Source organism: Rhamphochromis sp. 'chilingali' (assembly GCF_963969265.1).
Source record: "Rhamphochromis sp. 'chilingali' genome assembly, chromosome: 19".
NCBI classification, from domain to species: domain Eukaryota; kingdom Metazoa; phylum Chordata; class Actinopteri; order Cichliformes; family Cichlidae; genus Rhamphochromis; species Rhamphochromis sp. 'chilingali'.
In genome coordinates this window covers 20,185,244-20,211,663 of record NC_137946.1, presented here as the reverse complement: position 1 = coordinate 20,211,663, position 26,420 = coordinate 20,185,244, and the positions used below count along the sequence as shown (strand labels likewise).

The window sequence follows — 26,420 nt, the reverse complement described above, 5'->3', positions numbered from 1 at the left end:
AGTTATTCTTTATGTCTGTGACCAGTCAGGAAGGATATGACTAATGGAGATTCAATTCAGCAAAGCAAGGTCAGAGGCAGCGATGACCATCTCAGGAAAATACACAATTCAACCAGTTTCATGCTTCAAGACAGAATACAACAGCATGCAAAAGTCTGAGCAAGTTTTACTCTGTATAGCGGACTAATATGAAAAGGCATAAAGTTAAAGATGGAATGATTATCTTTTTATTTTCCTCTTATATCAAAATGACACCAAAAGGTGAAGCTGTAGCCTGATAAGTGTATTTTCTTTCTTATTAGGGCTGAATTTCCTCAGCAAAAAAAGGCGACCACATAAATCTACTTCAGCTTAGTGGGTGGCAGTAATGATGCCGCTTGGAGTAAAAATGAGTGTCAACCAGATTTTTTTTTAAATTGTTGTTACACTGATTCCGAGTATTATATGTAGATTATTAATTTGCATGATTAGAGTTCTTTACATTGCTCGTCTTTTTTTTGTTTGTTTAGATCAGTTAGATCATCTGCGCCGAGACTTTTGCACGCTGCTGTATGCATGAAAATCTAAACGACAGCGCTGAATCCAGATCAGCCACACTCAGATGGCTCTGGCTTTCTTACACCATCTGACACAACACTGTATCTCGCTCCTTATCTGCTCTCACGCTAGAACCGCCGACAGCGGCACTTCAACGTTCCCCCTCACAGACCCCTCAAAGTAGACCAGCACTTCGCGGCATTGTGTTTTATATAAATCCTGTCTTGATTCTCTGTATTTCAAATCAGCCAGCTAAGAATAACAGAAAGGGTGGAGCTTATAGATCAAACCATCAGCCAAACACCTCCACCTGTGACCAACAAACACTCCCAAACCAACGGGAAATCTAGCAGGCAGCTAAAATACAAAAATATAACAAGAGCATGTTTTTTTGGTTTTTCTGTTGGGTTTTTTGTTGTACTCTAACTTTCTCAAAGCAAGGATAGGCTTTAGAAATGTGTCATGCTTAAAAATGAATCAATTGTCATGAAAAGTGGCGTTTCACCATTCATAGATATATCATTAATGTTTCTATGTACAATATTCAGTTAATATATTTGTCTATAGACCTCATCTACATACAGAAATCAAACAAGTGATACAGGAACACAAGATTTTGGTTACTGTTTGAGAAATTTTAACAAGCAAAAAAAAAGAAGAAGAAGAAAAGAAAATTGTAACATAGCTTATCTAGTAGCACTCTTGGTATTCATCCTAGCTAGCGCCATTAACACAATGAGCAGGTGGAGGGAGGAATCAGTTCAGGAATGAAGGGCTTCCTTAAGCAATAAATCTACTGGAGAAGCCAACAGAGGGGTTCAATTTTAGATTCAAAAAATAAGAAGAAGAAGAAGAAGCAAATGAATGTTCCTTTTCTGTACAGAATTGGACCCAAGCTAATTTCACAGTTCTATGAAGTCCCTGACCCTCCCACAAATCTTACATTCAATACGGCGTCAGGTAAGCTGTGCAAAACCTTACTTTAACTGGCTGGTCGCCATTTCGTTGCATGTGTCTTTGGTACAAAACATAATCAAAAGATAGTGTGCAAATATTTTTTTGTAACTCTAAAAGAAAAATATCTGTCATCCTTAAACCCCCCCCCCAAAACCCCCAAAGACGAAAGTACCAAAAACCAAAAGTAATCTATTGCAGAGCCCTCCTATATACACAGACTCTGTGGCATCACGCGACAAGAGCTTCCATTTGTTTATGTACATTCAGAATATCTTCGAAACAGCTGAAAGACACAACAAACTCCACCAGCGTGTCCCTCATCGCACTCGCTATAAGTAGTCCTTTCCTAGGCTGGGAGTTCTGGCCGATCACCTCTCCTCGTTCAGCCCCGCTCACACTCACTCACTCTTACGGAGACGCGCACACACACACACACACACACACACACACACACACACACACACACACACACACACACACACACATACATACACAAGGCACAATGAATAGAACTCTGATCAAACACTAGTATGAACACACCAAACTGCCTGGTCATCTCTACTGTACAAAAAAGGGAAGCCGGTGCCGTTCGCTGGGAGACACAGTTATTTACAGTTTCCTGGAGGAGATGGATCACTGTTTATGTCATCTCTATCGCCGCCAACAGCACCACCATCATCATCTTCCTCACTTTCTGTCTGATCCCACACTGGTCTGTTCCACGCAGTCCAGTTATAACCAGCACAAAGGCCAAAAAGCACCATGCTACATGCGCTTCCTCTTCACATGGTCAACTATGAGCCGTTAAGCTTCCTCCTGCCTGACACGAGCTTCAAACCAGCAGGACGCCTCTCGCTTAATAAAAGCTCTAATGATAACTCTCAGCTTTATTGTTTCGCAGGGATGGCATGAACATATTTAGGCCTTCAATACAAAATATTTCTTGCCACCCCGTAACGCCTCGGAACAAGCCGCTTTTTCCACTGCAGCTTACAAGGCCATTTTCATCAAGGTGCTTTACTCGATTGGGTTCATTTGACAACCTCAAGTCCACTTTTGTTGCCCTGTGAGGTGAAAGTCTTCTGAGAAATGATAACTGGAACTTTTTTCATGTAAATTCGTCCTTTGTCACTACAACCTCAAACAAACGTGTGAAAGTATTCCAGTGGTTACGCTCATGCGGCTGTTTGTCTCAGCCTCCAACAGAAACAACCCTACACAATGCTATGTTAAACACATCTAATCATCACCAGTGGATTTAGGACGTGCTATTAGCTATACACCTAACCATCACTTGCTTTTAGAGGCGCTTTTCCCCCCCAACGAACGTTCACAATGAGTTGGGAGAACTGTGATGCGCTGATTCTGCACGCAGTGCGCAGAGCCAGAAAGCTAGGGTGTATGCCATACAGATGACATGGCAAAAACAAGCACACATACCTACACACAGGAAGTGGTATGTGTGTTTGTGTGACTAACAATGTGCATGAAAGTCTGGGTTGTAGGGGCATGCAGAGGGGAGCATAGTTACAACAGGACAGCACGATCGTAATACTGAGTCCACTGCTCTCAGTGGAAGGCGGCCTGTCTAGATTTTGGAGGTGGGGACTCGCAGGCCGACCAGTCCGCCAGTGGGATCGCCGCGTCCTGTGTTCTCCAAGATCTTGTTGACGAAGTCTGAAGTCTGCCCAGCAACAGGTGATGGCACTGCACACACAGATACAAAGATACATTAGAACATGTTTATACTAAATACTAAAAGTAAAGTTAACTTTTACTTTCAACTGAACTAAAATACGTCTACTGTATCGATCAATTTCACTGCCTACCTGAGCCATTAAAGCTGCTATCATTAGGATTATTAATTTATTATTATTTATTGATTTTATTTTTCATTGCGTAGAAAGCATCTTTATTACTCTTTTATTTAATTGGAGGACTGTTTATGTTTGTCTGTATACACCAAGCTCAGCGGTGCTTCCAATTTTGCTGTATGCTTGTACTCAGCTTATCTAATTGTGAAGGTTATAGCTGACTGAATATGGTGATAAATATAATCAATGCATCTGCCTATTTATTGTGGTTATCACTTTGATACATCATTGATTATATCAATTATTCATTATCAAATATATTTGATAGTTTTGCAATGAATTTAATTCTGATGGTCTTTAAAATGTTTTTTAAGTTATTCTTAGTCATCGTTCACAGTCACCGTAAACTACAGTATCTCATTGATTGGTGGCCAGTCAACTGTAAAAAGACCATATTATGCTAACTTAGAGGTCCACGATTTCATTTGGGGTCCTGCATTTTAGGTTTTACATGGTTTAATGTTCAAAGAACATTCGTTTTTCTAACCTTGAAAATCGCTGTAGCTGTACTAAAAGTTAAAAATGTATCTTTAACTCTTTACGCCTTGAGAGCTTACAAGCAATAACCCTTGTTTCTCTTTTCTCACTTGAAAGGTTTCTGTTATATTTCAGGCCTCCTTACAGAACAAAATGACTCTGCCTCGGCAGCTACTCTTGTAAAACCCCAGAAACTATTCTAATTGTCATCAAACCACGTGTTTATTAATACATACTGAGGTGTAAAACATGTTATTAAGAGGAGGCAATGATATGTTGTCTTTATGGGGTAAAGAGTTAAGTCTCCACATGCTAATAAAACCCAGCCTGATCAGATTGGTCAGCTAGCCCAGCAAAAGAGGCAAGAGAGAGTGTCGGTTACTAACTGTAACCAGAGACAAAGAGTCCTGAATAGAAATATTCGGCCGCTCAAGATGGCGGCCGTCCTGCTCCTGCACTGTCCCCGACTCAAAAAACAAAAAGATTTTATATTTGTGTTGTTGATGATGTCTGGTGACCGTTTCAGCTGTGCGGTCATTATGATACCAAAGATGTAGCTTAGTGCAGTGCTTGCATTTGGACAGTATCTCACAAACATGAGTACACCCCTCACATTTTTGTAAATATTTTGTCAAATCTTTTAATGGGACAACATTGAAGATACTAGTCAGTGTGCGGCTTGAACAAAAGTGTAAATTTGCTGTCACCTCTAAATAACTCACACACAGCCATTATTGCCTAAACCGCTGGCAACAAAAGTGAGTACACCCCTAAGTGAAAATGTCCAAATTGTGTCCAATTTGCCATTTCCCTTCCTGGTGTCACGTGAGACGTTACTTTTACAAGGTCTCAGGTTCAAATGGGGAACAGGTGTGTTGAATTGCTCTCGCACTCTCTCGTACTGGTCACTGGAGGTTTAACATGGCACATCACGACAAAGAATTCTCTGAGGATCTGAAAAAAAGAATTGTTACTCTATATAAAGACGGCCTAGCTATAAGAATATTGCCAACACCCTGAAACTGAGCTGCAGCACGGTGGCCAAGACCATGCAGCAGTTTCACAGGAGAGGTTCCACTCAGAACAAACCTCGCCATGGTTGACCAAAGAACTTGAGTGCACGTGCTCGTGTCATATCCAGAGGCTGTCATTTGAAAATAGATGTTGCCAGCATTGCTGCAGAGGTTGGAGGTGCATCAAATGGCTATCATTCCAGAAGGAAGCCTCTTCTAAAGATAATGCACAAGAAAGTCTCCAAACAGTTTGCTGAAGACAAGCAGACTAAGGGGGGATTACCTGTGGTCTGATGAGACCAAGATAAACTTATTTGTTTCAGATGATGTCAGTGGTGTGTGGCGGAAGCCAGGTGAGGAGTACAAAGACAAGTGTGTCTTGCCTTGCATGATGGTGCATGATGGTGCATGGTGGTGGGACGTCGCTATTTGGGGCTGCATGAGTGCTGCTGGCACAGGGAAACTACAGTTAATTGAGGGAACCATGAATTCCAGCATGTACTGTGACATACTCAAGAAGAGCATGATCCCCTCCCTTCAGAAACTGGGCCACAGGAAAGTATTCCAACAAGATAACAACCCCAAACACACCTCCAAAAAGATCAGTGCCTTGATAAATAAACTGAGGGTAAAGGTACTTGACTGGCCAAGCATGTCATCAGACTTAAACCCTATTGAGCATCTGTGGGGCATCCTCAAATGGAAGGTGGAGGAGCAAAATGTGTCTCCATGATGTCATTATGGAGGAGTGGAAGAGGATCCCAGTGGCACCCTGTGAAGCTCTATAGTGATGGAAAATAAGGCAGTGTTGGAAAATAATGCTGTCCACACAAAACATTGGCATTTTGGGAACAGTTTGGACATTTTCACTTAGGGGTGTACTCACTGTTGTTCCCAGCGGTTTAGACATAAATTGCTGTATGCTGAGTTATTTAGAGGTGACAGCTAATTTACACTGTTACACAAGCTGTACACTGACTACTTTACATTGTATCAAAGCGTCATATCTTCAATGATGTCCCATGAAAAGAAACAATAAAATATTTACACAAATGTGAGGGGTGTACTCACACTTTTGTGAGACACTGTATGTGTTCAGATGCTGTCTAAATGTTACTTTCAGCCAGGGATCTTTTCCCTCACGACTCACGAGTTGTTTCAAGCAATTGAGGCACACTGAAGATAAAAACTCCTGTTGACATGGATTTTGGGCTTTGTGAATATGCAGAACATCTGCATGTATAAAGAAAAAGCTTCAACACTAAAATAAAGTGATAAAACCCCAGAAAGCATAATACGGGCTTAACTTGTGTTTCTTTTCGATTCTCACCAAGTGTCTCCTTTATGAGTCTCTCCAGAGTGTCAGACATGTTGGTTGGACGCGGAGAAGAGTCCTCCACTCGCTCCACTATCTCCTCTTTGATGGCGTTGATCACAAACAACAGCCGGTCTGCAGGAAAACACCAGTTTGACCACAGATTATTCACAAAAAATTCTGTGCTTTTGTCTTCTGGTTAGACACTGTAACAATTCTTTTTAAAATTGGTGACAAGTATGAGCAGTTATTTAGTTATTCTTATCAATCATGATCTTATTTCTAATCTGACAAAGAAAAGAAAAAAAAGAAAAAAGTAAAATGTCATAACAGTCACTGTCATCATTGTCTATTAAGTTTCCGTTGAACTGCCAACAGTGCAAGAAAAAATACATGCAGATGTTGTTTCTAGTAAAGATTTAGATCATGTAGCGTCAGAGCCAACGTACCGTACTCTGTGCTGAGTCCCCAGAGCTTCACTTTATTTGCTTCATATTGGGCTTTCTTTTTTAAACGGCAAGCTCTGAAACACACAGACAGAAAGAAGAGTTTCTAATCAATAGGAGGAAAGAGGATCTCACTGAGAAACAAAGGTTATTTTCAAATCAGCATCTTTATTACAATCAGGCTCGAGAGGGTAAAGCCTTTTGAAAATAATACTGTTGCAGTCATCAGGACTTTACATATGGCTGTTCTCCAGCTGTCATGTGTACACAGCGAACACATGAATGCGTGGTTTACCTGGAGGCCAGCTTGTTTTTCTCCTTGCGAGAGCGTGGCCGTGCAGTCAGTGGTAGCTCGCTCACAGGAGTCAAGTCGCTGATCACCTTGTTCAGTTTACGAAGCTCTGTGCCGATCTGCAGCAGCTTGCGTGGATTGGGAGTCAGGTCTTCCACATCTGTGCGGCGAGACTTCTTCAGCATGTATTTTCCTTTGTAAAGATCATCAAAACAAAGGAGTTAGACATCAATCGCATTTTATATGTTTCAGTTCTCGAAAACATGAACAAACACTAGTTGTGCACATGGTACTTCAAATTAACCAGCCAACTGCAAGTGTACCTCTGTTTTTTTAAATTGCTTGATCTGGTTTTAAATAGGGCTGTTCGATATAACAATATATATCGGATGACGATATAAAAACGTCTATCGTTTCATTTTACGCTATCGTTTGTTTCGTGGTGTCGCAAAATAAACTGTTTACGGCAATATTTTTTCATCGTTTTGATGGTCACTGTAGTGGCTATATTAATTTCTTAAAGTTCTCTCTTTCTCTTATATTTTATATAACCACACTACGGACGGACAAGCGCCTGCTTTTATGCGTTGTCGTTAGCAACAACGACGGTAAAACCATTGCGTGTCCGCTTGTTTATTTTCTACATAAACCTTTCACAATAAAGCTCAAGATCCTGTTGAGACTTTTCAAAATAAACTGAATCACGCGAAAGAGTATGCAGAGTGTTTACGGATGAGAAGTAAAAAAGAGCCGCCAGGTGCTAAAAAATAAACCTTAGAGTCAAACGTTAGAACAGGCTTTTCCCTGCAGCACGCCGTGTAATAAATACTCACAAAGAAAACGGCAGCCGTTACAACTTATGTCTAAAAATGTATCGTTTCATGCATCGGTTAAAACATTCGACTACAGGTACACGACGCCCTGCTGGAAACACTTCACGCAAGTGGAGCTGCCTGAGATTCACATAATTTACAGAAAATGTTAAATTTTTGTGATTTATATCGTAATCGGGACGATAGATGTCGGGATATGAGATTTTGGTCATATAGCACAGCCCTAGTTTTAAATAAAGATTTTCTACGCACCAACAGCTGGTAACCTGCAGTGGGTCTGACAGGTGTGGGGATGCATTAATAACCTAATTATTAATCATCAAACAGCAACTTTTTGACAATGACCTTAACTTTTAAAAGCCTGAAACTATGATGATCAAAATCCAACATGAGTCATTTTATTCAACTTAAAGAACTCCCTTTACAACACTGAATAAATAAGAATATGGATACAAGACAAATAGTTTGCTGCATTGCTGCAAACAGAGGAGTCCTTTAATGTGTGAAATAAAATATACATCTTTAATTTATTTAATAACTCCAGTGTGATTACTCAAACTGTAGCATGACTGCAACATGCTGTGCACAGCTGCTGCTGTGGAAAATCCAACCGATCCAACCAGCCTGTCTCTGATCACTCTGCATTATCCACTAAAAGCCGTATACGATCATTTTTATGCCGATATTGGGCATGTAAAATAAAATGTCGGAAACACTTAAATGCAAAAGATTATTTAATTCCATATAAAACTGAAGCTCAAAGCGAGACTTTAATAATGCCTGCATGCGCATATAGTTGTGCATGTGTGAGTACCGTGGAGAGGCCCGTTCTTCTGGTACAGGTTGCTAGGCAGCGTGTGTCTGTCCCACTCGGACGGCTTGAGCATGCGTTCCTGTTTGGAGGGGGTGAGCTGCTCACTGTACTCCCAGAAGTAGCGGCGCTTTCCTCTCTTTCGGCTGGAGACTCCTGCTGTGAGCCCTTTAATGTCCTCCATCAGCTCCATGTCACAGCCTGACGGAGGCAGAAGAGAGAGACACAGAAGGAAGGGGAGGAAATTAATGCAACAGAGACAGAGACAAAGAAAAGGATGTATTGTGTATTCAGTATTGTGGTGACACCAAATACCAAGTAACACAATACTGTAATCATCTCTCTTTTAAAAGAAATTGTAATCTCAATCAGACAACCTGGTAAAATAAAGGTAATAAAAATCACTTTAACTATTTTAAATAGAGAGTAGCTACCTGGCTCAGAGAAGGCGTCACTCATGTCATCGTCCTTGTCTGCTTCGTAGTCTTCGTCCTCCTCCTCTTCTTCCTCCTCTTCATTCTCAGACAGCTCATGCTCACTGCCAAAACCCTCATCGTGGTCTTCGTCTTCTAGTTCCAACCCATCTCCTTCCTCTTCCTCTGCCTCTGCCTCTTCCTCATCCTCCTCATCCTCCTCATCCTCTTCCTCTGTCTGCGGGTGGCCTCTGCTGCCCAGTCTGCTGCGGGTCATGAAGAGAGAGTAGTTGTGCTCCTCTTCCTTGGTCTTCTCCGTACCCTCAACAACCAAAAGACTGCCAGCCCCGCTGCAAACACCATCGCTGATCACCAGCCCAGAGGTGCTGGTCTCCAGAGCCTGGCTCGCCTCAACCAGCTGAGGCACAGTGGCAGACCTGCCTACAGGCATCTCTCTCCTCGCTGTCCCCTCTACTCTCCTTTCAAAGCTCGCCAGGCCACCCGAACAGCTGGCGGCGGCAGCACCAGGTAGTCCCACTAAGGCGGCACTTGCTGAAGTAGAGGCTTTCTCAACTCGAGGCTGGGAGAGAGGTAGAATGGGATCTGACCTCTCAAAATCCGTCTGGGGAGGCATGTCCGCTTGGGTCTTATGTACAGCACTGACACGGACTTTAGCCTTGCGTACAAAGTCAGAGCTGTAGGAAGTTGGGGCTCCCATTTTGGTTCCACGCACCATGGGCTTTATTTGAGCATGACCATGGTCCTGGGTGAGACTGAGGTGGCTCTGAGTCTTAGCCATAGTCTCAGTGCTGGAAGGAACAGGTCTGGTTGCTCTTTGGGAGCCTTCAGGAAAGTCCGGGAGAAGGCTGCGCGAAGGACGGGAAGAGGATGTGGAGCTTGGTGAAGGTTGAACAGAGCCAGGGCCTGATCCTTGGCCGGGGACCAGGAGAGTCTTACTGTGACAGGGAAGCTGGGATGACTGAGTCTGGGGCAAGCTCAGGTCAGCGGGAGGGTAGAGCGTCTCACCCACAGGCTGTGAGTCCTCACTGTTGAGCTGAGCCAGCGTCGGAGTTCGACCAATCACCTCCTCGTCCTGGTAAGGACTGGAGAAGTCATCCAATCCCAGGAAGTCCACCTCTTTGGTGCCCCAGATATCACAGCTGGCCAGCCGTGTGTATCTGTGAAATACAGAGAGACACAGACTAGCAACAGTGGAAACCTTCGCCTTCTTGTCATAGTATCTTCATTACATCTTTGCATTGCAGCTGTTTCCTATTTTTGTCTACATTTGAATAACCTAAGCTTGTTAAATCTTTAGAATACTAGCTTGTTGATGCACATTTTTACCATGCAAATGACCCTGCAAATACAATAATCAGCCGACCAACATGATCATCAGAGAAAAACTAGAATTTACAAGTTATTATTCATGAAAAACTACTAAAACACTATTTCAGCATGCTAAACATTCATGCTCTGCTGTTATATATGAAACTTGAAGATGAGTAACTGACTGAAGGGAAATATTGGAAATGTTCAGCAAAACCAGTAATGGAAATATTCATTTACTGCAACTTGCAGTGAAAACCTGTTTTCCCCACAGAGGGGATGCTAAATGTGGAAGTGCACTTGTCTCTACTTAGAACTGCAATGGCAGCCTGTCACATGATGGCAATGGTCCAGTCATATAGCAGTTAAACAGCACAGCACAGCGTGACTCTTCCACTTTCACTTTTATCTTTGCAGAGCTTGAGACAAATGCATTTTTCCAAGCTGGAACATTTCAGAGAAAATCTGTAACTGTTCAACTTTCTTTTTCAACTTTACTTTTAACTTAGTTTAAAGTTTGTAACTTCAGTGAGAAACCAGTGATAACAGTGAAGCCTCTTCATGCCACAAGATATAAACAGGAAGCTCTGAGGCTCTCTCAGCACTTTCAGTGCGGTGAAGAAAACTATAGTTTGGTAAGACCAGCAAGCACCAAACGTTATTTTGGTGCACCAGAGCACAACAATATAACAAAATTAATCTGAAGTTGCCGAAACACACATTCTTAGTCAAAGCTGGAAAGTATGGTTTGCACATTAGGAAAAAAAGATACAGCAGTTTCCTCTGTTCCACTTCGGCACAACCCAAACCTAAGTCTGTATGCAGCAGATTTTTCAAACCCTGCAACAACCAGCACTATTCCACCCCGGTTTTAATGGACTTTGTTTTTCAGAGACAGTAGTCTGCCCTCAGTTTGCACTCAACATTGGGGAGGGGAGTACACAAGCTACTCTGGCAGCAAAACATCAGGGTAGCTGCAGGACAGACGGAGCATCACCTGAGACCCCAGGAGACTGCGGCAGCCAGCTACTTTGTTGTTTACAGGCCTCTTAAACCACTTCCTGCCTCCCGGCTAACCGACTATCTGCTTCAAATTCTCATCTGCTGCGTCTATTTGAGACCAAAAGGACAGGCCTTCACAATTACTGTTCTACTTCTGTACAAACCTTCAAAGCCTTCTGACCTTTCTCATGAGGCTCATTGAAAGACGTAACAACAGATTTAACTAAAACCAGATTTAACTTAAAATCAGTCGTATCATCAATCGCAAGCTTATAAAAAGCAGGGGCCCACTACAGCCTCCTCATACTACAAACCTGGCGTGACCACAGTAAGATGATGGTGAAATATCTAAATAATAGTTTAAAAATACAGCATAACTGTGAGTTTCAGATTTTAAATGTTAGTTTAAAAAAATACAGGAAGCCTACCTATCTTAATAGCAGCAAATGACATGAAAAATAAACCAGATCAACAACATGTTAATGCATCTCATAATAGTTCAACACTTTCTGCTCCGTCAGCTAACCCACGTGATTCAAAGCAAAGACAGAAAAATTTAAAATTACATAATTTATAAGAAACTATCACACACACAAAAACCCACCAAGTCAACTTTACGGGACTTTGTTGATCAAACACTGGATGTGTTTCTGTATGATTTCAATATTCAAGTTGACACATGTAATATGTGACCTATGCATTTTCAACTGTTGCTAAAGGCTTCTCGTTTTCGCTTCTTTCTTAGAGTCAGTGATTTGCTCCATTTTTCTGCTGCTTTTAAGCCTGGCTTTGTATGCTCTGTATTGGATTTTGTAAAGCACTTTGTGACTCTTTGAAAAGCACTATATAAAGTATCTGCTAGTTATTCATTTACAAACCAAACCAGCTTCACAGAGTTTAAGAGGTCAAAGTTTTGTGTGTCAGTTACTTGTTGTTGTTGTTTAACATGGCCTAAAAAAAAAAAAAAAAAAGCTGCAACACATGAATAAATCATAAGTACCTGGTGAGGTCTTCCCAGTAGGAGTCCCACTGTTCGAACGCCGAGCTGCTGCAGACTGTCTCACATTCACCCAGACCCATTAGCTGGTCCACGCAACCCTCAACCTCCTTGCCTCCATCCCCGACCCCCACAATGCTGTCCCCACAGGGGCTCTGCTGGTGGCTCATGTCTCTGTCCTGAAGAGAGCAGCAAATTAAAGAATTACCTCCATGCAGCTGTTATAGGATAGGATGATCTGTAAAGTTAGAGTGCGTGTCCTTGTCCCAGACACAAAGGATCATGGTAAATGGACTGGTCCTACTCTAATCAAAGTGCTTCATACAACATGCCTTATTCATATGAGCACCTTTTTCTACCTAAATGCTTTTCCAACAGTCATGCATTTACACTCCAATGAAAGCATCGGAGAACAAATTGAGGTTCAGTATCTTGCCTAAGGATACTTTGGCATGCAGACTGGAGCAGCCAGAGATCAAACCACCAACCACCTTCCTCCTAAACTTCAGCCATGCAGTGTCATCATTTCACTATCTAACTGAATGTGAAATATTCCCACAATCTCCTCTTCTGTTACTGAGTCAAGGGCACCGACTAGTGAAGATTTCACATTGAAGTCATGCTGACCTATTGGACATGAAGTGCCACCGTTTCATTTTATCTGATGATTAGACCTTGTGTGAGATTTTGTAACAATTAAATGCTTTGTTGAGTTTAAAAAAAAGACCTTTAAAGTCCTCCAAAGTGTTTAAAGAGACAGAGAGCTGATCAAGGCAGGTGGTAGGGTAAGTGATGTTGTATGAAATTCTACTTAGCTTAGATTTCATTATTGAATGATTTAGTTAACTTTCATAAAAGACATTTATGATAAGAAGCCACCACATAATGCCAGCAACCAGGTGTTTGACTGTCTGGAAATTCACTACACAGCGGTCCCAAACAGCAAAAGCCATAAAGAACCTGCATGAAAGGACCAAGATCAGGGAGCCCTGCAACAGATGGTACAACCCCCACAGAGCTCTGATGTCAACATTGTGAAATCAGTCTGGGATTGCATAAAAGGGCAGAAGATGCTGACGCAGCCCCAGACAGGATTTCCAATACTCTTGTTAAAGAAAAGAAGAAAAAACACCCCACTGTGCTGAATAGCTTAGAAAACTCTGCACCCTGACTAACTAGTGCTGCTTTAATAATAAATGGGTGTCACACCAAATGATAAACAAACTAACTAAAGGAGATGGAAGGTCATCCTGCACACCATCATCTCATTAATGGGTTACTAGGGTGAAAGAAATTGAGAGTGAGGCAGTCAATCACTATTGTTTAGTCTACAGAGGACAGTAAATTAAGGCAGACACCTGCAGCTGACAACATGATCGGTGCTTCATATCACCTGCCTGTGAGCCTGGCAAATGTCAGACAGTTTCTAAACAATTAGACACGAGTCTCTGCTTTGATAAACGCCAGTCTGGAAGTTAAGCCGAGTCCACGGCAGCATTCATTAAACGTTTCTATAAACCTCAGGATTTCTCACCATTACTGAAATAATCCCTGTAAATGGTGAGGAATCACGTCCGACCTCAATATTTTCAATTGTGAATCTTGGCGAAGAAGTCCTTTTGCCATTGCAGCAGATGGTTTGACAGGTATTATCTATCACATAAATGATAGCTTCATTCTACGGAAGCGTCCCAGAAAACCAAAGTGCCTTCTGTTTCATCCCAAATGATATCCTGCCTGTTTTTCTGTTTGCAATTAATAACTAGCCGTAACTAACCAACTGTGAGGCTGATAATTTGTGTGAAAATCATCACAGGAAATGACTTTGGCTTGTTTATATGTGTTATGTTAAAAGCCTAGGGACATATTAGTTCACCACAGTAACACTGTTGTGCCACTGCACTCTTGTCAAAGACAACTCGGGCTGAAAAATAAATTAATAGATTTATACCCACCAACTTCAGATCAGCAAAGTCCCTACATGACAGGCCCTGATTCAGTTTGGCTTGACTGTTCCAGTGATTTCTATTTAGACATCGCACACAGATTTAACAAATTGTCAAACAAGTTGCACAATTTGAAATGTTTACAGGAGAAGACCAGCGAAGCAAAGATGCTGAATTGAGAAATTAAACTGATGAAATAACTTTGGTTTCTAAGGTTTCTTGAAGTCAATGTTAGGTTAGAAAAAGAAGAATTGGAACATTTATAATATGGTTTCCTTTAATCAGAAGAACGATACTGGATTTCCTGCAGCTTTCCTGCTCTGTGGCCCCTTAAACAGTGTGCTGTGTAACCTTATATTGATCTTTGATATTTGTGGGGGTGCTTGGGCCAAGCTGACCCTTGAGCAGCTGTGTCTGATCAAGCCCCGCCGGCAGAGACTGGGTCTCCACTGGCGAATCTATAAATGTGGCTTAGCACAATCAAAACCTTCTTAGTTTACAGCTCAGCTACTTGAGTATGTATGTTTAGAATAATCTTGGTGACTTTCAGTGTTTATATTGATTTTTTTTGACAAATATATATAAGTCTTTTAGAGCAACTGTAGCACTTAACAAGAATCAATATAACTGTATATACACACATTCACTGCCGTAAAATAACTTCTTCTTATTTGAGAAAGCTGTTGTGACTGTGATGGGGGACGATATTGAGTTGCTGCTGTTGACCTTTAAACTCGGATCCTTCATTTGGATGCAACTCAGTGTCAGCTCAGCATGAGCAGCTGTGACTGATGCGAAAAGAAGCCGGATTCAAAGCACGGTTACCAAGGTCTTACGTCTTTGTGTGTGTCTACTCACCAGTTCGTACATGAAATCTGGGTCAGAGCTGGTGGCGAGCAGCTCAGTGCTGGTCAGAGCCTGGTCAGCAATCGAGTAGTTCTGAAAGGCATCCCCAAAGGGAGGCTCCATCCCACTGACGCTGGGCTGCAACAAACACGGGGGGGGGGGGGGGGGGGGGAACACTTGATTAAACAACAATGCACAGCAACACAAGTAAAATCTGATAAACTCAGTTCAACCTTTGTCTTCCTTTTAATGTTGCTCAGTTTTTAAAAGATTATTGTTTAAAAGAATATTGTTCTGTAATGTTTGTTGTCATATTATCAGATGTGTGTTGTTGTTTTTTTTAAATCATTACTATCTGAAAGACACTTCAGATGTCATATTAATAACTACATGTCCTCATCAGTGCCCCTCACATGTGGTGTCCCTCAGGGCTCAATCCTTGGTCCAGTTCTTCTTTCTTTATGTTACTCTTTTCAAATGTATCTCCTACAATTGCTGTGCAGTTGGGCTGCCACAAACAATTATTTTGGTAGTTGAACAGTCACCGATTATTTTTGTCGATTAGTCGACTAATCAAAGCATGCATCCATTGAACGTAAAACGTACAGCTTATTGCACCAGCATGCATCTGCTTTTATATAGCTATCATTAACTTACAGCCTGAAGTGTTTTAGGTATGTGTCAACCAAAAATAAAGACAAGATGATAGTTTATTAAACTTTTAATGAAATTTGCAGATTGTCTCGGTGGAGTTTAATAAACTCGGCCGTTGCTCCTTGCTATCTAAAATATAACAGGACATTGGAGTAAATTCTCTACCATTTCACACTTCTGTTTAATCAGTTTTCTGTTTGATGTTTATTCAGCTGTGTAAAAACTATAACTTTAATCTCAGCCAAACCGATTTACTGAGGAACAAATAAAACACAGAAAAAAAGCCAAACAAGAACATTTTTAAGTTATCTAAGTGACCTATATATCATGTTTAATGTGAGTAGCGAAAGACCGCGTGGGGTCTGAAAACGATGTGCCAGGAGTTTGCTGTTCTCACCGGCTCTAGTGAGCCTTGACCCTGTGTATACAGCAGAGCTGCTGCTGAGACCTTATTCCTCTCCGATAATCTCATCAGTGTCTCTTAACTATTTCATCCTCCTATGTTAAAATTTAGAGGTGACCGCACTTTTGAGGTTAAAGCTCCTAAACTGTGGAACAGCCTTCTTCAGCCTGTCGGCTCTGTGACTGTGGGTTGTTTTAACCGACTAATGAAAACTCATTTTTAAAGGACCTTCGCCCATATATTTCTCGTTCTTTCAACATGTGCATGCAGGAAAGAATGTAAGACAATATGTTTGAACATGTATACTTGACTTTAGTGTGTGGTTTTATCTAAAGTGTTAAGCACTTTGTAACTGTGCTATAGAAGTGCTATAAAACTAAAGTTATTACCATTATTTTTACATTTTGTGTGCCATACTTTCAATTCTGCCAGGAATTATTATAAGCTAGACGGAGGAAGCTACAGGTGTTTTCTGTGTGTATTTTTGTGTCATTATGATCAAGGTTTGTACAACAGCTGAGTGGACACACAAATCCGACTTGAGTGCAGTTATTTGAATTATGTAAGTTCACAGTTTAGCTGACTTCAATTTCTAAAGATAGATGAAGCTATCATTTGCTGCACACAGACCAGTTTACCAGCGGGACTGTTTTGCTACGGAGCTGTGCTCTTGGAATATGTGCAGAATGCGGTTTGACATTGTCTTATTTGAAAGGGTTTCACAGAAGTGCAAGTTACCAATGCACCTCCCAGATGCATCACATCACAAATGCATTTGACCTGTGCAAAACAGGCTGGTATTTATCGATGCAGTGTTCACAGACAGTGGGTTTCAGAAGTGCTCCCTAGCTCACGCTGTGATTTGCACTAAAAAAGTCATGTCTGCCGTTTTGTTTGTTTGTTTGTTTGTCCGAAGGCCTGAAGAAGAAGAAGAAAGTGTACTTTATTGGTCCCCGTGGGGAAAATCCCTCTCTGCATTTAACCCATTCACTCAGTGAAGCAGTGGGCAGCCACTGGTCGCCCGGGGAGCAGTGTGTAGGGACGGTACCTTGCTCAGGGGTACCTCAGGGTAGCTGTTCAGGGGAATCGAACCCCCGACCTTCTGATCATGGGGCCACCACTCTACCTACTGAGCTATCCCTGCCCTCATCACCAGTCAATATTGCCTTGATTTCAACATCATCTGTTGAATCTTTTAGGGATATTTTGTACTGTACATGATTACATTATCCAGGTCTTTGCAATGTGACACTAATAAATGCTCAATTTGCCCACGCAGTCTTTCACAGAGTGGTGATCACCTCCTTATCCTTAATTTAAAAAAAAAAAAAGCTTTTTCTTTTCTTTTTTTCCAAATACCCAATCGTGAGTCTATTGTTGCCCCCATGTGCTGCCCCTCACAATTAATAGCATAAAATTGCGTTCATACCATTTACTGTTAATCCTAAAGTTTTACATGACTGCCAAATCCTTGAATACTCTTTCTGTATATTTTACATAATATCAGCTTTTTGGGATCTTGAATGAGATGAGTCTTGCCTAACCAACGGGAGACATCCTAAGGCTACGTCCATCTTTTATATTGAGTTCATGCTGTTTCTCAACTTCTTAAATAGTCTGACCGACTCTGCATCTCATCATTCCTACATAATATAATCAGTCACAATACAATTATCTGTCATTCAATCTTCCTATAATCATTAGATGTATTTCAATAAACAATAATACTAAAAACTAAAACAGAAAGCAGTGTGCATTTATGAGAGAGAAAAGAAAAGATAAAGCACTGACTGTGCAGTCATGTCTCATGTCAACAGCAAATAAATAAATAAATAAAAAAATTTTCTGCATTTAGAGCACACACAAAAAAAACCAAAAAAACAACCAAAAACACTGCAGCTATTGTGCCCAAACACGCAACTATGAACTGAGCAAACTTAAGCTGGGCACTGAAGCATAATCAAATACATGAATGGGAGGCTTTTTTCCATCCGCTCCCTCATACAGACAACTTTTCATATGTGATTTTATTCTGCTCCCCCTCTACTGCCACACTGGACACCGAAACACGACATAACAGACATGAAAAGTGAGAATAATTTTACCACCATTGGAACATCAGAGGAAGTGTCTGCGTGCACACCGATCTGATTAATAATCAGTATAACCCACAAACATGGCTACTGACAGGTGCATCAGGAAGCAACAGCACCTGCTACCCTGTAATGCTCCCAGACATGCTCCATGACTTTGACAGAGAATAATATATTGTAGTTAAAGGTTATGAGAAAAAAATCATGTTACATTCAGTATATCAGTGATCTAATATGTCAAAATAATGGATAGCTGTCTGATTTTTTCCATCATCATCATCATCAAGGAAAAAAAAAAAAAACTTCCATCAGCAATAGAAAATACTGTAAAAACACTCCTGCAATTTAAAATAAAACCCATTACTAATATATCTGCAATAAAGTTAACATCTACAGATATTACTCCAGAGCTGCTGTTGTTATTTTTGTTCTAGCGCTGAAGTTAAACACGTGTCTCAGCCCAACAAACCACCAGCATCTCCTGTTCTTCACTCTAACAGCTGAGGGAATTATTTGATAAGATTGCAGCTACAGACGCGCTGCAATCACAACATACTTGCACATTTTGCAAGATACCACAAAACCCTAAGAAACAAACAGTCCCTGTGGTATCTAATATGAATAATAAAACAGGAGAAAAGAACAGCAGAAAAAAAAAGAAAAAAAAAAACACTGTCAAGGCTGACACCATCATTTCCGGGAGCTGACTTTGCTACGTTGCTATTAATTCGGCACCGCAGAGAATTACAAAAATGTTAAAGCCTGCTCAGAGTTGGCACTCTGCACTTATTTTTTTAGAAGGACTGAGAAAGTCGCTCACAGTCAGCCCATCTGGCTTCAGCAGCTGTTTGGATGCAGGGTCTACAGACATCATACAGCACTGGGGTCAGTCACTCTCCTCTTTCAAGCCCCTGAACCGTGTTTCACATCTACGATTCTGTCTGTCCACAGGTGTTTTGCATACTTGCTCACAGGAAGTTTTGTCTCAGATTTTTGTGGAGAGTTCATTCAGACCATTTAAAAATAAAAAAAAATCAAGTCACTTTTTGTTCGTGGGTTTATGGGTTAATGGAAAAAAACAAATCAACAACAGCGACAGCACAATTTCCCCTCCTCCTATCGTACCTCTTACCTGAGGCATTGCCAGGCACAGCTTAGAGCTCCAGTGGTGGGAACCTCTGGGTCTCCTGTCCAGTCCCAGTGGTGTGAGGTTGTCCGATCAGCACAATAAATTAAGGGGGGGGGGGGGAAAGGGAGACTGTGAATAATTGGGCTCAACCTGGTCAGGTCTGGTCTGTTGTGGTCTGGTGCGGTTCTTGGTAAGCTTCAGGTCTGTGGTTAGAAGAACACACAGAGAGCAAGTATTAAAATCAAAAGAGTTGAAAACAAAGAAGTAGATTTTAACCACAGCTGCTGTGTTTGGTTGTTGTTCTCAAACGAAACCGCAGGATGGTAAACTGTGTAATGTTAAAGCAAACGACAAAATAAAGTATACAGAAACAATTCGGTTCTGTTTCATCAAACAACAGCCAAAATATTCAGCAGACTGAAATAACTTTGTGACATAAATGATGCATGATGTAAAATTGATGCAAGCAAGAAAAACACACATGAAATACTAAAAATTGTGGGTAAAGATCATTAGTCTCTATGACTCGAGACTATAAACGGAGCACCGAAAAGTAGACAGCAACGCTCTACCAAATTTGTGCCACCTTCTGATCCCTGTCCTCATCAAACATTCGGTAAGCAGCCTCTTTGTCAAACTCAAATGCTGCCAAGCAATCGCTCACAGTTAATCTGATCTGTTCTGAGTCAACCGCGCATCAAGCTTAGCTGCAACCTTTTTAATTACCTCCGTCACCATCATCAAGCTTGGTTCATTCTTTGCTTGTTTGTCATTCGCTCACTTTCTTGCATCACCAAATGATGGCAACATTTAGATTGATCTTTGGTCCTTTTGCTGCTTTTGCATAGCAAACACACGAGAGTCTGCGTGGAGACACGACCCCAACAGCAATCTGTCAACACAATATCACACACGAATCACACTCCTCTCTGAGCAAGATAACAACATCACTTCCTCTTGCAAATGAACTTCTCACCCCTGAGCTATGTATACACGCTTTTGCATAGAGACAGGAAGTGGGCAAAAAAAATTTTTTTTAAAAAATACACAGCCGTGCACGCCTCTGGGACAAATGCATTTGTAAAAGCAACACCTTCACCAACATCAATGCACATGTGAGTAAACAAGTCTCTGCACACACACATACACACTAACCACCTTGGTCACCCATTTGGAAGCTCCTCCTCCTCTGAAATACAAATTCTCTTATTACCATATCATGATGTGCACTTCCTTCCTGGGCAGCTGTGTCTGGTTTCATGTTTAGAAAAAAAAAGCAGAGTGATGACATATATGGCCTGAACAATAACAACAGCATCAATCCAAACTCGCTGCTATCACAGAGGGGAAACAGAAAGCCCGTGTCCACAACCAGAGGTCCTCAAAAACATGTGGAAAATGAGCCACCGTTATCCAGTCGAAGTAGCACTGAATCTTTTCCAGCAGCACAGTTTAATCCAACTCACTACCCAGTGGGTGACACAGGCTGTGATGCAGAGCCAGATATTTATGACCGACCGTGGCAGGCTGCAAGAACCCAGAAGAAGAATTCCTCTCTCTGTTTGGTTGGACTTCAGAGATAAAAGCGCCTCCATTAGGTGTTGTACATTAGGACTGAGCTTTATTTAAGGCCACAGCAACCTCCGCTTATATCAGCATTCTTGTACGAGCTCAATCATTTCTGTTTTTTCTCCAAGGCTGCTTTTGGGAACATTAAAGATTTTCTTTCTTTCTTTTATAAGGCTTGCTATGAAGATAGAAAAAGTCGCTCAACAGGTCAGATTCTTTTGCAGCATAATGTTTACATCTCGGTTGAGTCTGAACTCAGGGTCAGCTTTTACCCATCCAGACCAAGTAATAAAACACAGCACTCACCATCAGTAATGTAAATGACTTCTGATTATGCTGCTAGGATGCACTCTGGCTGCATCATTCTGCTCACACGCTTTACACCATTTTTACAATATGAATTGTTGTTCTCTATAACAACTCTTGGCAACTAATTTTGGCTTTTTTGGTCATAGCGCTATTTCACTGCAAATCTATGGTTTCTTGTCTACAAAATGCTTAAAATAGTTGTCTTTGTTTCTGTGTACAATGAACAAACACTGGGTGATTGATATAAATGTCAACCAGTAGAAAAATACCACTGAATGCAACATTTTACAGCTGATCTGTTAGTATTTATTAAAGCTTGTGAAGTCAACAAAATACCAAAACAACCTTTTAGCACGTTGTAATTCAGACGATCTGACTCTGCACCTGATCTGGGCACAGCTCTGTTTTCAGGCTTCAGAAGAAGACTTTGGCCATAGTTCAGAAAGAGGGCCTTGCATTTGAGTATTTTAAAAATGTATCCCATCAGATGGAGACACTGGCCTGCACCATTTATACACCTGTGGTGCACTGAGTAGCCCAAGCCAGCATATCCTTTTAACAATAACACATGTTGAGATGTCTCATCCCATTTAAGCAGCATACAGACCCACCTAGGCCACATGACTGAAGCAAACATAACAAGGTAAGCCTTGCAGTCATAAACTGATCATAACGCTGGTGTATCTGCTTAATGCCAGCTGTTATTTATGGGTAATATTTAAGATCCCTGATATCATTTTTTTTAAACCTCTCTCAAAGGTTTCCCCCACATTTAAAACATGTTCTCAAGTTTTAAGCTGCATTATTTTTAATGTTTATAATGTATGTGTCTCACCTATGTGTGTATATTTATTTTGTGTGCTTTGCTGTGTATTCATGTGTGCATTATTAGAGTATGTAGCCACTGCTGATTGACCTGCTACCCATCTTGGCCTTGGCGATTTTCAATAATTACACTTGTGGTTAAATAAAGGAAATTTTAAAAAGTAACAACAACACCTGCTCCTCGTTTCTCATCACTGCACTGAATGATTAAAACGATAGCAAATAATGAGCCGATAGCGAAACTGCTGCATTTTCAATACCAAAAACCATTTACTAAAATTAAAAGCAAAACAGAAAGCGTGACTATAAGTGTGAGAGTGCAACATGTGTCACTGTGCTGAGACTAAATCTATAGATTTGTGGGAAAGTAGCGTTCAAAGGCGACCATTAACTTTGAAGCTTCAGACATTTATATGTGGAAAAAAGCATTTAAAAAATCATTTTTTTAAAACCCAGTGGTGTTTGTTTCCTCTCTTCCCTATTAGTTCAGTGCACTGAGGGTTAAAAAAAGAAAAAAAGGGGGGAGTTGAGTGTTGAGTTCAAATCATGAGCTGCGCTATCATGCAAACAGCTCTCGTTCTCCACAACACTGGACGTGGTCCAAGTAGGCCAGTCAGCAGTGTCTTATTTGGAATGAGTTACCTACTGATAGCAGTCAGCCCATGATCCCTACAGTGATAACAAGCATGAGACAGCAGTCTGTTTCTGAGCACGGACATGTGAGGAAGTCTGCAAATATCAGAAAAGGTCACCAATCCATAAGTCGTATAAGAAAACTAGGTATGAGCGCTCACTGACAGGCAACTGTGCTTAAAGGCTGGAGATTATTTATTTATACATAAGTTTACGACTAAGTGGTACAGGCACAGAGCTGGCACTAGAGCTGGCAATTATTGATTATGTGTCGGCCATTCAGAGGAATCATCTAGTGATGAATGATCACAGTGTTTGTCTTCTGACAGAGAAAAATATTAATAACTTTAAGTTGCTTTTCACATTTAGGTAACTATCTTACACCTTGAGATTTTCCATGTTAAAACATATACCAACATTAGAAAAGCAGCTGTGTTTATTAAGGATGTACCAACAGACGTTTATCTATTTCTTTCTCTCTGCTCTTATATATCTGGAAATCAGTTTCATGCATTTTTAAGAAAAACAATGTTCAGTTTTTTTACAAACTCCATGAAAAACTGTTATTTTAAACTTCAGCATGAGCAAGGATTTGATTTTTAAATCTTGAGACTGATTTCAGTTCACTGAGCAGCTTTTACCACAGCATCCTCCGCAGTGAACAGATCTTAACTCTTGTTTCGCTTTTCTGAACTGAGAGGTTTCTATCATATTTCAAGCCTGCTTATAGAACAAAATGACAGGGTTTGCACACGAAGTTAGTGAGGATGGTCTCTGCCTATGCAGCACAGAAAAACCAGATACAAATCCTAAAGGTTTTCAAAGCTGCAAAAAAATGTTGTCTTTATGCGGAGAAAGAGCTAACGCAGCAACTTCACATGGGAAGATTCAGAGACTTTTTTTTAAATTGAATATGTTTATATATTAAGCCAGCATATTAAGCTATAGCTCTTTTGCACACGTCTGTTTCAAATCTCCATATTTTGTCTCCTTTTCTGTCTTCAGCTATTTATTTGTACTATTTGTATTTATATGTTCTATTTCTATTGTATATATTAATTGGCATCTGTGGGTGGACAGCAAAGAAAGAATTTCATTGCACAAAGAAATGCCTTTTCTCTTGTGACACATGACAATAAACACTTTGAATCTTGAATCTTATGACAGTGTTTTCACTAACCCTGCAGCTCAGTAATCTTTGCATTCAGCATCTGACAAACATCAATCATTTCACTATATATAAGCACTGATGGCTGACGCCTACTTCACTTCAGATGTTTGATTTTAGTCCACAACGTCATACCTGCAAGAAGATTACAGGTAACACAGCAGTTCCAAAACTGCAGGGCGGCTGGCTGCCTTTGAGAAGGACAGAGAGTCATTGTGCTGGACGGGCACGTGATCGGAAGAAAAAAACGAGACGTGAAACTTAACTGAATTAATTGGATTGTCACAGACAAACATAATGCATACCACTGTGGCAAAAATTCATGCGACTCAGCTACCTCCTCTTCTCCTGCCACGACAGGCCTGCTTTGAAAGGCGTAGATAAACGTGAATCATTTGGAAACTATACAGAAAGAAGAGCTGTTTAAAGGTCTTAAAGCAGTCACAAGATTGCAACAAACAAAGTTAAAATTCAAAAAAACAAACAATTTAAAAAACAAACAAACAAAACAGTTAAATCTGGTGATCCCCAATAAACCAGTCGAGTCTAAAATATTTTCAAATCAATCTCAAGTTCACTATCAGCACTGCAGGACAGGCTTTTGGGTAATTAGGTTTGACGCGCTCTGATCCCAGCATTCCTTCAATGGTAAAATTACTTTGCTATCCAGGATCCTTTTCTCCTGTTCATGAAAAGCACTGCTTTCAATAACATATGGTTTCAAATTATTTATGATAAAAGCAAATAAAATCAGTATTTCATGCTTGAAGGCATTTTTTTAAACTACCCTGCATTTGAGGCATATGATGGCCTGATAACTGTATGGTACAACACAGATGTTTTTATCCTGTTAAAAGGAGCACTCATAACTAAAATCAAGCACAGATAAAAGGTGATGAATGCAGGGTGAGCTTTGTAACATCAACCCTGCACAAAGACGCAAATACTATCTGCTTCTTACTAAATGTCTTCCATGCACATATTTGCACCACTTCGTGGTGGATGCATTTGTTTTGCAAAAGCGTGCGCATCAAAACAATAATCGGAGTATACCGGAGTGGTGTACATTACAAATGGCCTATTACAAAACACCAGTAAACCCATAAATGTCACCAGTATCTCACCAGTCACTGCACTCATCACAGATCCTCAGCAAAGCAAAACAAAGCCTCAAACTAACCATTCTGTGCCAACACCCACGTAATCCCAATCCTCCATTGGCCGAGCTGAGAATATGTCCCGCCTCTACGTGTCCTGGAATAGCCGTCGCAGCCGTCAATCAAACGAGCTGCTTCATCACAAACAGCCTGGATTCAGCCTAGGTTGAGGCAGAAGATAAACAACTTGGAGGCCTACATGCCCGTGGCCTAGATAACCGTGTTTCACAGATATTTAAAGTAAAATCCACCACCTACCACAAAACCTCAACGCAGCACTGCAGTACGACTCAATCTGGGGCACGTTTAGTCATTTATATCGAAGAAGAAACACTGAATCAAACGTTTAAGTGCCCAATCCAGACGATAAACTATAAAGCAGTTATCAAGGTGAAAACCCAAAGTAATATAATAACACTAATAAATCGTCACTAAGGCCATTTCCTCGGTGAAAATATAAGTCTGCTGTTTGCCTTCAACCACATGGAAATTTCTGGCTGTGTCGAGTTTTTTTCCAGCTGCTCTCGATGTGTTGTGCATTGGGGGGCGTGTACCTTAATGAGACTTCGGGCTGCCTGCAAAAAGTCACAGTAGAAGGGGTTTCACGCGACTACCGAGGCTTTTCCTACCACAAATACACCTCCAAACAGTCTACAATTGCTCTGCCACACATATAAAGGCATGCTGTGTAGTTTTAAGTGCATTCCAAGCCGTGCAGGATGACTGTAGGTAGTTTTAAAGTAGAGTTCAAGCCAATCTTCTTACATAAGTACACTTTTGACCACGCTGATCCAGAATCAGTCACTTCTGGGAACTGACCCACTACACCTTAGAGGACTACATCAGCTAAACAGTCTGTCTTTTGTGGACAGGTTTTTAGGCTCGGTGATCGAAATTTACCTGAGCTCGTCGTAAAGCATTAGCTAGCCACATTTCTCCACTTCCTACAGGAGCTCAACAAACTGCGGTCCAAAAAACAGAAAAGAAGAAAAAAACAACAACCAAACAGCTCGTGTTTTATTCCTTCTGGTTGTGTTTTTAACGCGGAACTGGACAGTCTCGCTTCCTTTTCAGCTGCAGCCTCAGTCAGTATGGCCTCCGTCCGCCCCCTTCCTCATCCCAGCTGAAGCCCGATACACAACAACAACCGACCGACAGTTAGCTTCAAAGCTAATCCGCCGCGGCGATGAAAACACCCATCCGCTGCCAAGCCCAACTTTCCCCGAAACGGATGAAAAACGGTCGTACTCACTTTGAGGACGCCCCCACACACGTTTCTCTCGGTGTTGGACCTCGTGTGTGTCCCGTGTTAGAGATAATAACGTTCCCTTTTCAATGGAGTCCGCACGCTGTTACAGCTCTCTCGGGTTTGTTTTGTTTTTCTTCTTCCTG

The 26,420-nt window shown here is 41.1% G+C and overlaps 1 protein-coding gene across 2 annotated transcripts; it reads right to left on the bottom strand.

Moving 5' to 3' along the window:
• Window positions 1-558: 558 nt before the first annotated feature.
• On the bottom strand, window positions 559-26,420 carry crebrf (creb3 regulatory factor). 2 transcript variants are annotated; one of them, XM_080867361.1, is made up of 10 exons: window positions 26,281-26,420; window positions 19,364-19,570; window positions 15,101-15,226; window positions 12,300-12,475; window positions 8,990-10,146; window positions 8,559-8,756; window positions 6,915-7,104; window positions 6,623-6,696; window positions 6,189-6,308; window positions 559-3,201 (listed from the first exon to the last, which is right to left on the bottom strand). In XM_080867361.1, the coding sequence occupies exons 3-10, from the start codon at window positions 15,209-15,211 to the stop codon at window positions 3,083-3,085; spliced, it is 2,145 nt and encodes a 714-aa protein (XP_080723487.1). In that variant the 5' UTR covers window positions 15,212-15,226; window positions 19,364-19,570; window positions 26,281-26,420; the 3' UTR covers window positions 559-3,082. The 2 variants fall into 2 exon arrangements, with proteins under 2 accessions (XP_080723487.1, XP_080723486.1); XM_080867360.1 differs by having other exon boundaries at window positions 19,371-19,570.

Bases quoted from the DNA above. Each gene is read 5' to 3' on its own strand.
- crebrf (XM_080867360.1), bottom strand. The intron at 10,147-12,299 runs GTACTTATGATT...TGTATTTCACAG, and splicing joins TACTGGGAAGACCTCACCAG to ATACACACGGCTGGCCAGCT. The intron at 3,202-6,188 runs GTGAGAATCGAA...CTGTGTGTGCAG, and splicing joins ACTCATAAAGGAGACACTTG to TGCCATCACCTGTTGCTGGG.